The 13,473-nt window shown below is 38.2% G+C and overlaps 1 protein-coding gene across 4 annotated transcripts in view; it reads right to left on the bottom strand.

Moving 5' to 3' along the window:
* The window catches only part of LOC135798621 (nephrin-like), a 56,195-nt gene extending 45,285 nt beyond the window's left edge, over positions 1–10,910 (bottom strand). The window contains exons 1-2 of one of the 4 annotated variants that reach the window (XM_065311502.1): positions 10,544–10,910; positions 9,651–10,174 (exon numbers count right to left, since the gene is read on the bottom strand). In XM_065311502.1, the coding sequence (XP_065167574.1) occupies positions 9,651–10,050 (400 nt within the window). In that variant the 5' untranslated portion in view covers positions 10,051–10,174; positions 10,544–10,910. Of the gene's footprint in view, positions 1–5,216; positions 5,402–9,650; positions 10,175–10,403 lie in introns of those variants that run through there. The other 3 variants (XM_065311501.1, XM_065311500.1, XM_065311503.1) reach the window with 3 other exon arrangements.
* Between the last annotated feature and the right edge of the window lie 2,563 nt (positions 10,911–13,473).

Here is a 13,473-nt window from a genome sequence, read left to right as displayed (position 1 = left end):
TAAACGCGTCGGCCAGGGATTAAATTAAAGCGCCGCCGAAATATTCGGAAAACAATGCGGTCCTATCTTCAATTAGGTCAAATCGAATTAGCTCCAACAGCCGTGGTTTTAGCGCGCGGGCCAGATTAGAGCACAGCCCCAGAGACAATTGTTAAGAATGGCCGCTCTCGCTTTCGTTTCGGTTTAAATACGCTCCGAAATTGAATTCCCACGGCGTGTCGGGTGGAATGTACAGCCGCAAAGTGCGCATACTATGATTGCAATAACAACACTGAAATAGGGCCGGCATGAGGCGGCTGTGCGGGTGTTGTTTTTTAACAAGTTGCAAATGTGTCGTGTTGCGGAATTATCCTACTTTCTTCTAAAGCGGCTCTTAAGGGTTGCCAAGCCCCATTCTTTTATGCTAATACACCTCGCGTGGCATGGAGGAAACTTGGACCGACATCATGTTAGGAAAGTATTTCGCAACTAATATCTTGCAACTTTCGCCGTTTCGTAATTCAGAAATATGGTGCGCTTTCTTTTTTAATGAATTTTGAATTTTCATTACAAGCCACTCACATAAATACTCGTTAGTTGGGAAAAACTCTTTTTTTAAGAAAAAGGTGGTTTTGAGGTTATTATAATAATGTTTTTGCAACAAAATATATCTTATGGTATTCTCTAGGGTGTAAATTATGTTTACGCAAAAAATTATCAAAATTAGTTGAGTGGTTTAAGCGTAAGACGGAAACATAGAAACAAAAATACTAAAAATTTACATTCACGTATTCAGTGATATTTAGTTTATAAATTTATAACGTCTGAATAATATGTGACATGTGAGACTAATTTTAAATAGTAAATTATATTTTTTACTATTTATAAGTTTCTACCCTTTAAAAATATACTTTTACAAAACAAATATATCTATGTTATTTTCTAGGGTCATATTTATTTTTATACAAAAATTGATTAAAATTAGTGAAGTGGTTTAGTCGTGAAACGAAAACATACAAACAAAAAGTAAAAAAAACTACGTTTTCGTATGTTAAAGCAATGCATATATACTTTTTTGACAATATTTGATGTGCAACGCAAATTTCAAACAGTGAATTTAATTATTTTTTTGTTTTTATTTCGAAATTAATAAAACTTAATGATTAATTTTTATGGCACACTCATGAATGTCAATAAATGAAGTGGCGGCAAGTTTCTAACAAATTTTACAACTTACAATGTTATGCGACGGGTCTAAAACCATATATAAACTAAAACGACCGGCGGCTGAATTTTTTGCCGGGGTTTATCGAGCGGAAATGTACACGCCATGAACTGAAAAATAAACACCCATTTGATTCGCCATTCGATGTCTGTGACTCTAGAGTTTCTCGCCGGGCTGCGCTCGGACCGCGGCGCCTTTTTTCCTTCCAACTATTTTCCGAACGCGTATCTTTGCCGACTCTGTTTGTTTTTTCCAACGACGAGTTTATATGTTTCCCGATTGTTATTTAAAGAGCAAATACACATTTGTATCCACCGAATCCGATTTGCATTTCATCCTATTATATTGCATCCAAATATTTTTATCCAAAAACTATTTTTTCTACATTTTCCACTGTTTTGAGACGTAAAAAGTAGTAATTTAATCACGGATGGCCTAAACCGTGGCTAAAGTACTTTAGTCACGAGATGGAGCTTGCATCTGCGCATGTGCAAACTCCCATGTATTTATAACCGTACATTTCAGAGTAATGTGCACAAAATTCAAAGTTTTAAAATTAAAAATTCAAAAACGAAACGTCGCTGAATGTGGGTAAAGTGCCACTTAGCGCACTTAATACCTAATATACTATTATCTATACATAAGATATGTAATTACGCATGCGCAACAATGGCAAAGTAAATGGTTTGCTTTGTTCATTTTATTCCGGCTTTTTGTTTATCTTGTCGATATTAGCCATGGGAAAAGAATGCGCGCGTGTATGTGTACAGAGAAATCAATTTGTCGTGCTGTTCTTCGCATCTTAGCATCGTCGCAGCATCTCGGCGAGAAAATCAGATGCCTCCCTGCGCCGCGCCTGATGGTTATGGCTCGCCCTGGCTGCAGATTGATATTTACTCCTCTTGTTCGCATAGCGTGAGATTGTGTAAACAGCCTTACATAACATATTGGCGGAAGAGATTTTCCGCACACTTTCCGCCAGTAGCACATTATGAGCGGGAACATATTATATGTTACAGGGATGCGTAGTTCATACATTTATAATTTCCTGATAATATATGATATGGAAGACTAATATCATGCGGTAAATTGAATTTTTTACTGTTTTATGTTTTCACCCTTATTTTAACCCCGTTGGAGTTAGATTTTTGCAGTAAAAAGTATTTTATATTATTTCCTAAGATTTACTTTATCTTTGTACAAAAAATTGTCAGAATTGGTTGAGTGCTTTAAGCGTGAAACAAGAACAAACAAACAAAAAGATTAAAAAAATTACTTTTGAGTATTTTATAGTGATGTGTAGTTTATATATTTATAATTTCATAAAATTATACAATATTTCAGACAAATGTTAAGCCGTAAATTGCATTTTTACTATTTTAAAATTTTACCCTTATTTAACCCATTTAAAATTATATTTTTTGCAATAAAAAGTATCTTATGTTATTCTCTAAGGTCTTATTCATCTCTATACACAGTTTTATCAAAATTGTTCGAGTGGTTTAGCCGTAAAACGGAAACATACAAACAAAAAGACAAAAAAATCCCATTTCCGTCTCTAATATTATTATAAATGATATATTTAACCTATTAATATTCATCATTTTGTAGATTAGATACATCCAGACGTATTCCGCGAAAGTAGATTTAAAATTCGGACAGAAGAAGCCTTCAGAGTCATGCAGTGCCTTACGTGCTCGCATACAATTCCACAAAATACTTATCTAGTCGGCGTTTATCTTCCTTACAGCGCGGCGTGAAATATGCTCAGAAAAAAGTGCACTCCAAGGAAAATGAAAATAGCAATGCCTCTCCACTCCACTCCTAAGGAGAACAAATGTATACCTGCGCGCCGCCCCGGATGCGAAATATTCAATTTAATGAGCGCAGCCATCGCGCAAAGTTTGTTGACAATGATGAAATATCCGAGGTGCGCAAAAAAACAATTCCGTCGCGCGCACGTTCGAATTGTAAATCATCGCCGTTTCGTATTGAATACGTATCTCTAATATATCCGCTAAGTCGGCGAGTGCTGAGCAGCCTTCGAATGTGAAAATGAAGAAAACTTTCGGGTGACGTGCGATGCGAAAACGTGTGTAAGAAGGCGGCAAAGATTGTAAAATCAGTCGTCGCCCCGGCAGCTGAGCGTAGACACAATTTAATTTATTGCCACCGCTGGAAACGTGACAGTTTTGGGCCAAAGAATAAAAATTTCATTTCGGGCTCGCGCGCGCGCGCTAAACCGTTTCCCCTTTTACATAAAATATTCGCAAAGTTATATTTCATAGAAATTCCTGCCAGTGGACACATTTCGCTTGATTTTGTATTTGTAATGCGTCGCGACGCATTTAAAATCTTTATTTATTATCGCGCGGATCGCGGCTGACAAATTCGCGTTTTTCTCGGCGTGTCATAAATTATCTACGAATCACCTTTCCAACTTTTATATTTGCGACCACGCCCGAAACTTTCCGCAACGTTTAGCTGATTCTGGGTGTGCGCGCCGACGTCGAAATAAATAATTGAAGCGAAGAAGAAAAAAGCGTGATTGAAAAATAATCGAAATTTAAATGCGTCGCGCGTTTCTTTATGTTCTCGACGGCGTCGCTAAAAAGAGCTTTGCTCGAGCAAAGGACGTAGTAATCTAAATCTTGATTACATAGCTTAGGAAAATCCTTCGTAACACACTTTGCATTTGTACACGATCTTCCCACTGATGTGTTAAAAGACACTGGGCCCCGCTGGCGTTGCCCCTGAGACGGGTCGGTGGCAAAGAATCGAAATCCGCTTTTCCTACTTAACTCGACGAAACTAAAATATACGATCTTATTGACGTACCGTTTACACACTTAGCCGGTGGAAAGTTTAAATTACATTTTTGTTGTTTTTACGTTTCAATCAAAGATTTAATGAGCAAATAAAAAATTAATTGGAATTGCTGGAATCGGATTATATCCGCAAGTGTAACGAATAAAATAAAAATAATAAAAACATCAAATATCAAATTTATTAAAATTTGATACTTTTATATTTGTTATAACAATGTGTAATTTATATATTTATAATTTCCACATAATATATGATATGCAAAACAAATTGCAAACGGTAATTTAATTTTTTGCTAATTTTGAATTTCCACCCCTATTTCACCCACTTAAAGTTAAATTTTTGCAAGAATAAGTATTCTATGTTATTCTCTAAGGTCCTATTCATCTTTATACAAAAATTTATCAAAATTGTTTGAGTAGTTTAGGCGTAAAACGAGAACATACAAACAAAAACCCAAAAATCCCATTTTTCTTGATAATATTACTATACATAATATATTTAAACTATTAATATTCATCATTTTGTTGATTAAATAATGAGCAAATTAAAAATTACGAGTAATTGATACTTGAATAAAACAGAATTTAGCCGCAAGTGTAACGCATAAAATAAAAAATAAAAAATCATGAAATATGTATTGTTATGCGTTGTGTTATATTTTCTGTAGCGTGCCAAGGAAATATAACATACCGTTAATCATATTCGCTTTATTACATGAGCGCGCCGATAAAATCTGAATCAATAACAATGCCTCTCCGCGTTTGCATGTTTCAGTAATTTCTAATTTCGAGTGGGGTATTATGCGCATGGCCAACGGACTCCAAAAGGCCGGTAATTCAGGAAAATACTGCGTTTTTGAATACGGAATAAATGAATATCAACGACCTGAATTTCGTAAATAGAATTGTAAGTCATATTTTTCACGTGGAATGATTCATTTGCGGATTAAACAAGTTCGAAGTGCAATAGCAATAAAAAACACGCATGTGAAGTTGTGATACACATCAATAACGTGTTATTTAATGCAATACAAATTACACACTTTAAAACAATTTGTATTTTAATATTTTAATTAAAAATAGAATTTGTATTGCGGATTTAATTTATATTCGATAAGGCTCAAATTTTGAGGTTGTTAACTCAATGCAGGCATACCTCATGCTACGCTGCAGTATCAACTCACACCGACACGATTCCCTCCATCTGACCCTTTGGGCGCACACTACCACTACGAAACACATTCAGTCACACACGTAACATGTCTCTAGTGCTAACAAAGGGGGAAAGAATTCACACCGACACGCGGCATTCTGCTCAACTCCACGCGCACTCACTAAACATGTCCAAACATGTCGAAACACGAACGTCTTTGACTCGTCCCCCTTATTATACATACTTTCACTAACTGCCACTACACAAACAACCTTGACGATTTATTACCAATAACTGCATCCTAACGACATCTCTAGTCAAAATATACAACTAAATTTTATTACTGGAATCTCAATGTACAATAACACCAACAAAACTTGTTTTCATCAAAATATTTACACGCGTAGCTCTGCATGGATATCGCATAAGAATGATAGCACTACAAATTGAATGTTTATCTTGACGGCGCACGCCGAAAGCGGAATACGAGATGCGTCGAACGCCTGCGGCATCAATGTCCTCGTTAAAGGAAAAGGTTGCGCGCGCGCGGAATCGATCAATGTAGATCATTAAACTCCAACAGAAGTGTGGCCTTTGTGGGATGATTAGATGGGTCAAATAGATATCAAGGGATATCACGAGCGACTTTAAAGAATGTTTGCGGAGCAATACAGAAGCCATTCGATTCAAAGGTCCCTCGTGAATTGGTCCCACACACAAACACACACACACAGAGCGAGTTAATGGCTTCCTCGCAAATTAAGTTTTTCCGTCATTTCCTTTTGATTTTTGTGCGCTTGAAGCGCTCCTTCTTTTCATCATGACAATTAACTAAAGTTTTGTTTTTTTGTTTGTTTGTTTTGTGTGTGAAGAATTCAATCGAAAATTGATTACGATAATTGCCCAGACGTATTTTACACATGTCAGCACTTTAATCATTAATTTAATTTTCTCCACAGCGAAACAAAAACAAATTTCGTATCGTGTTGTGGAAATCTCGCACAGATTGCAGAATTGGATGAATATTCGTTAATTTGCTTGGCGGAAAAGTTTTTGATTTTCTTTGCGCTCTGCAATTGCATTCTGTTTGTAATTAGTGCGCCGCACACAGATGAATGTGGAGTTGGGCAACAATGTGAGCGCGGCGCGCACAGGATAAAGGTCCTTTTCCAATCCTAATCCACTCCCACCGCACCACTGCTTGTACTGCATGTTGCAAAACAGCGCGCACGCCTTCGGATTACTCAACACTATTGTTGAATTTAATTAACATGCAAATTCTACATTGCCGGTCGACAATCATACGCCGATGCACACAGGATACGCCATAAATAGGACGTTGTTGCGCGTTACGCACACGAGCGTTCATCGATCCGCTTGTTATCTTGTCCGGGATGAAGATCGCGCGGCGGGGATGATAAATGCGTGACGCGCTGAAAAGGTGCAATGTTTCAATTTAGCCCGTGTACGCTATCGTATTCCAGCGCCATCATGATGTGTGTTACTGGAAAATGATTTTAAGCAGGAAATCGGTGCTATTTATGTGTGTTACCTCTTCACGCATCAACCACTCAACCAATTTTGATAAATTTTGGAGTGGAGATAGGTTAGATACAGGAGAAGAATATAAGATATTGTTGGATGAAAAAATATATGTATTAAAGGGGTGAAATAAGGGTTGAAAGTGAAAAAAACGCAAAAAGTAAGTTTTTCACGATTTTTCTTAATAATTTTTACTGTTTACTACAGAACCAAGATAGTTCGTGTTTGAATGTAGAAAATTTATTGATGATTGTGTGTTACCTTTTCACAGGCAAACCACTTAACCAAATTTAATAAATTTTGGTGTAGAGGTAGTTTAGACATAAGACAAGAATATAAGATGCCGCTTGACCGAAAAATATAAGTATTAAGGGGTGAAATAATGGTTGAAGGAAAAAAAACTGAAAAAACACAATTTTTCAGAATATTTTTTGCATTTTACCTTTTCACGTCTAAATAACTCAACCAATTTTAACAATTTTTTGCATAATGATATTTTAACCATAGAAAAGAACATAGACTACTTTTAATGCAAAATATAACTGTAAAAGCATGAAATAAGGGATGAAAAGGGCAAAAATGTTTTAAAAAACGATTTCCTCACTACTTTCTTTACATTTTACGTTTCTCTTCACCGCAAAACCGAAAAATCAGTGCATATTCGAGCGTCACTTTTGTTACGTGCCGGCATGACATTCTGTTTACACAGCGGCCGTGCTCACTCAACGCGAACCACTCGGGAGCACACGGATTCAACCAACCTCCGCAAGAAATAGAGACAAAATCCAGAATTCGCAAGCACATCGCTTTCTTTTCCCCCAACTCCACGCCAACAAAATCGCATGCGACGTAATCATAAGACGGAATAAACTTTCCTCCAAGCACTCTCCAACTTCGGTGGCATGTCGAAATCTGCTTTTAATTTTTACAACGCTTATTTATTTTATTACGCGTTAAAGCACCCTTTTTCTCTCATCTTTTCATCCTGTTTTCTGTGAAAGTCAAATTTTGACTCGACTAATAAACTTTGTTATTAAAATATCCCGGGCGTCATTCACCGGCGAAAGTGTAATAAATCTTGAAAGTGACAATTTTTCTGCAAGACCCATGACGATGATTAATCGATGCGCTCGCGTGCGCCCGATAATTAACAAAAATGAGGCACTCGTCGCTAATTGCGAACGTCGATCAGATCGAGTGCATTATTAATAACGCCATTCAAATTCGCCGGCGACAAATCGATGCGGCGATAAATTCGAATGCGTTTGCTTTTGGCACTATGTTTGCGGGCGGTGGTAAATGACCGAAAGCAACTGCCGGGCGGTTATAATTTAATGCAAATTCATCTGTCAAATTTATTAAGTTTATGCGATGTTTATGCACGCTGTAATGGTCTCCGAAGTGAAGTCGCAATATTTAACTGGGTAGTAGTCGTGTTGATTTAATTTCAGCGCGAGTAACTACAGAGGCCATTTCCTCGCCTCGAGACACCAAGATGGAAGGCAATTTCCTCCATTGCTACAGAGTGATACAAGAATTTATGTAAATAAAATTTATTTTTTGTTTCTATGTAAAAGAGAATTTTTGTTGAACATATGAGGTGATTATTTCATAATGGCGCAGGGGTGGTTAAGTGTAGGTAGTTATGTATATGGATGGCGTAATTAATTACGCACACCGTCATTACGACCGCAACTGACTGGTCGCGTACGCTGCGCCCGCCCGTCCTCGATCCGTTGGCCTGGTGCCTGGATGTCTACCAGGCTGCAGGGCGACTGCAGGCGGTGTCATGCACCGGCCGGACGGCCAATGCGTTCGGAACACAATTACAAGTGACGCTTGACAAGGTTAACATTAATTAAGAATGGAATTAAACACTTACATGCTGTCGGATGATGATATGAGTAAGTTTTGATAGGTGATATTTGTTTTACCTCTGTTTTAAGCCCTTTTGAGGCTTTCTTTGCAATAAAAAGTAGCCTATGTTATTCTTTAATATTAAAACTATTTCTTCGCAAAATTTTATTAAAATTTGTTGAGTGGTTTAGGCGTGAAACGGGAACATACACTATAATTTTTATTTTTTTATAAAATGATATCTAATACTAGTAATATAGAAAAACGTTTTAGCTATTTTAGCAAAATTAGTAATATTGATGTTTCACCCTTGTTTTAACCCCTTTAAAATTATATTTTTGCCATAAAAAGTATCCTATGTTATTCTCCAATGTCTAAACTATCACCACACAAAAATTCATCAATTTTTCTCCAATAGTTTAGCCGTGAAACGAACAAACACATACTTTTTCAAAATTTCTCTTTTTCTATAAAAATCATATCCAAACATACTAATGAAGTAAAACTTTTGGCTGTGCTTTGGTTCGCTTCTGCCGAATTGCTTTCTTTGCCCGAATTGGTGTCGCGAACGTGCCTCGACGTTAGCGTTTTCCTGTCAGGAGGACGTGTCGAGCATCAGTTAGGTCGGCGCGTTTTGCCATAATAGCGCAGCGAGTAGTTCCTCCCGAAAGTGTTATTCTTGTTTGGCGCGGACGAGGCGATCGAGTGAACTTATTGCGAAAACAAGCTCCAAACCTCGAGATCCCACCGCGGCTTTTTGCTGCGCGCTGAATTTGAACGCCATAACTAACCGACACGCTGGCCTCGGACACATACACACACATTGTCAACACTCACTGTGCCTGCGTGAGTGGATGGTGTTGCGGCGAGCGGCGCCCAAGTTTAATTCGGATAATTCATAAGCAAATTCCCAATTCAAGCTGTTCCAAACGCGATAAGCCGCCTGCGGCCCTTATAATACTATCTAGTTACCACTAGTTACCACTCACCAGTATTATATTATTAAAATAAATTAAGCTTTATTCAAAAAATGAAGAAAAAATGTGTTTTCGTAATTGGTACTTACCGATGACGGTAAGATTGACATGCGTAATGCTATTCGGCGATCTGGAGAACTGCACATGACACTGATAGACGTCCTCGTCGGTGAGGCGTATGGGGGCGACGGTGAGCGTGGCCTTCTCGCCGTCGGCGAGCCGCAGAAAGTAACGATCCCCAAGGGATGGTTCGGCCCAGTGCTGGGGCCGGCCTTCGCGCAGATCGTACCGATAAAAGGGACTGTCCGAATTGCCGCGATACCACAGCACCACGTTGACGCGGTCCAGCGGATGCCCAGCCGCCAGGTTACACGGCAGCGAGGCGGTGCCGCCCTCGGTCGCTTCGGCGATCTCAGCGGCAATATCACCCGCCGCCAGCAACGCGCACTGCCACGCGATCACCGCCAAAGTCCAGCACATCGCCGCCATCGCGATACTAAAATTTATTTTCGTTTAACTTCGTTGTATACAGTCAATTACTACACCATCACGCATCTCGGCGAAAATCCAGGAAATCTTCGTATTCACACCCAACATTTATAATATCTGAAAACTATAATAAATTTAATTAATAAAACAAATCCAACAAGTCGTATTATATTACTAAATAATTAAATATCGAGTCGATTTAAATTAATACCGAGTGGAAATCGCATTAAAGCGGCGCTTAGCGATGTCAATTAAAAAGTCGTCGGGGTGTAAATTATGTTAAAATTTAAAAATCCCATTTTACGGACAAAAAAGTATCCATCAAACTTGGGCAATTAGCAAAAGTTACGCACCGTGTCTCTTTCCCCTTGGTATTTTTCACCCTCCAATTAAATTTTCGATCTTTCTGCCTCGCCAAACAGTTATTTAATTATCAAACGTATGTCGCACAATCCAAAACTCAAAAACACACATAAGAGAATTAATTAAATACCTTATTCAATTATCACATATACACATATTATGTCCTTGAGGAGTTAATACCTAATGTTTATGATTATTTCACTAAATCACTAAACAGGTAACGTCCGGTTAATGCGAGTAATAAAATTTATTGAATGTCCGCACAATTGGCACACAGATGGAAGATGGAAACCGCGCGTTACGTATCTTTTCAGGGCCGCGCGCGCGTTGAGCAAGTGAGCAGCCAACGCGGGTGCGGGTGGCAGAGAGTAGGAGAGCGGTGGTGGTCCACACGCGCGTTGAACACCACACGACCGGGACGTGTACGTGCGGATCGTCAGTGCGGCACGCGACTGCTCCGATCCCGGTGGATGCCTGGCCACTGCAGGAGAGACTCCGCCCGGAAAACAACCCCTGAATCACGAACGCGCCCGAATGCGACGCGAACCCACCCGAAGCCCGGAAATAACCGGCGGAAAAACTACACGACGTCGACGCCGTCGTCGGTACGAAATGACGATCACCAAGGAGGACATCGTCAGGCTGCTGGTAATATTTAGATTCGTTTTTTTTATTTTAATCTCTCCTCTAACACCTATGTTGCATAAAATATATTTTTATTATTAAATTATAATCCCTGGCTCCCGGTTTTGCTACAGCCGCAGCCGCGTCTCGGCGTTGTCATGGCAACAAGTTACCCGGTCACGTTTCGTAAACCTGTCTTGACCTGCGAACGTCTATCTTTCCTGCGGCGTGGCATATGGACGCAAGCCTGAACTCGCACGTTCGATCTCTGATAATTGTTGGCACTTGTGCACGCTGGCGATTTCCACTCAGCTACGTGTTTAGAAATACGCCGCGCAACTCCGAAGCAATCGGTAGTAGTAATGTCGGGAGCTCGAACGCTAACGACTGGATATTATCCCGAACACTCTAATTCCACAAGATGCTGGTATCGAGCAGGCGGGGTTTTGTACTGCGGATCTTTTAAAACACGTCGATGCGGCGATTAAGTGGAATATTCACTCTGTCACTTCGATGCGTGTTCGACTCGTTTATCCGATTTATGCAAATCTGATTGTTTACATTGGCGCGTTATTGCAAATACATCGACTGTGTGCTCGGCGCAAATATCCTTCCGTTTGTGTTAATCATTCACAACACACGTTTTTTGCTGTGTGTCGTTTTTATTTGTGTTTGTTTTTGTTTATTTTTTCTATTTTCATGGTTTTTAGACACAAAAAGTGGAAATTTTATCACGGACAACTAAAACCGTGATTAAAGTACTTTAGTCATGGGGTGAAGCTTGCGCCTGCGCATTTGCCTGGCTGTATTTGATTTCAAGTGCGTGCGCGAACTCCCATGTATTCATAACCTTACATTTCCCCGTAGTATGCAAACAAACTACAAAATTTTAAAATAAAAAGTTCAAATTCAACCCAAAACATAAAAATAAAATAAAAGTATAAAAAATATCATAAGCACGTGATTAAAGTGCCTCTTAGCACACTTGATACTTAATACCTCATTAAAAAAGCGTAGTTTATTATTAAAGTTGTACGTTAACTCAATTTATGAATTTCTCACCAATTGGACGTTGATGAATTGGTCAACATAATTCCGGCCGTATGTTGTGCGCAGTTGTATAAGTTTTAATTAAAGACTTGCAATATCTATTATGTGGCGGCAGTTCGCTACAAATTCGAGTTTGTTTTGCTCCACGCGCGGAAACTAAACAAATTATAAATTGCCGCTATAATTAGTCGTGTGCTTCAATTTGCTGCGCGCAGCTTATACAAATACCGAATTCAAAACAATAAATGCAATCATAATAAGATACGTGATTTCACATTCAGTGCTGCAATTTGAGTTTATTTATTATTTCGGCCAACTTCATCAATAAGTGTCTTAAATTCAATTTATTAACTCGATATCAATCAATTATATTATTATAATCAAATTAATATTTGTAATAAAAACATTTCAAAACATTTTTATTTCAATATTTTTGTTAATTCTGTCAAATTAAAATTTTTGGTTGATATTTTAGGTTTTTGCATTTGGTTCATTGAATATTTAATTAAACATTTCATTGAAGCTTTGCAATGAAAGCCCAAAACTTGTTTCAAATATTACCAGTGCCGCTTTGGCAGCATATTCTTAATAACCTTACATAACCTCAATTCAAATCTACTTTTTTTCACTAAATTTTTATTAAATGAATTTTACAAATATTTTAACTGTTATTTTGCTGACCAAGACAAAAAAATTTAAAAAAACTGAAAAATTTGTATAAAAATTGTTTTTTATGCTATTTTAGTTAAAAAAATTGTTTCTCGACAGATTTTTGTTTATTTATTATTCATACATATAATAAGGTTAATCCTGATTACAAAACGCGTGCAAATTTGATTTGTCCCAAATTTTTTTATTACTCTAATTGTTTACATCCCCGAGAACATCAGGTTTCAAGAATACAATTTCCAAAGCTAATGAACAACGCGCCGCGCGTCCGGAAATAAAATATCACGCGAAATTTGCATAAAATTACCCGCTGGCACTTCTTGTTTTTCTTTTGTGTTGTAATATTCCACACACAACCCACCGTCGGTTTCATTAACCAAAAATCTGCACGTTTCCATTCAGCATCCGACTTCCGGTGTGATCGTCATGTCTCCTCCCATTTATCTATACCAGTTGTTTTTTGCTTGCAATGCATTTTAATTAAATTTAAGTTTGTTCTGTGATGTATTCGCGCGATTACATTAGTAGCGGTGTACCCACCCATGGGTGGGTGCGGGCCTATCTTGATATAAATTCTAATAAACACCCCTTTTGTAGCATTTTGTTTGGTTATGGTTTTTCCATGCAAATTCCCGAATTGCGTCCCTCCTTCGGTTATCCACCTCGTCGTTTACAGCCTGGCACGTGGCGCACGCCTGATGAGCAGTATCAATTCGT

Source organism: Atheta coriaria, unplaced genomic scaffold (assembly GCF_025399875.1).
Source record: "Atheta coriaria isolate IRGN ID8LTWV9N9 unplaced genomic scaffold, Caltech_Dcor_3.1 hic_scaffold_9_pilon, whole genome shotgun sequence".
Classification (NCBI taxonomy): Eukaryota; Metazoa; Arthropoda; class Insecta; order Coleoptera; family Staphylinidae; genus Dalotia; species Dalotia coriaria.
This window is presented reverse-complemented; position numbering and strand designations above follow the sequence as displayed.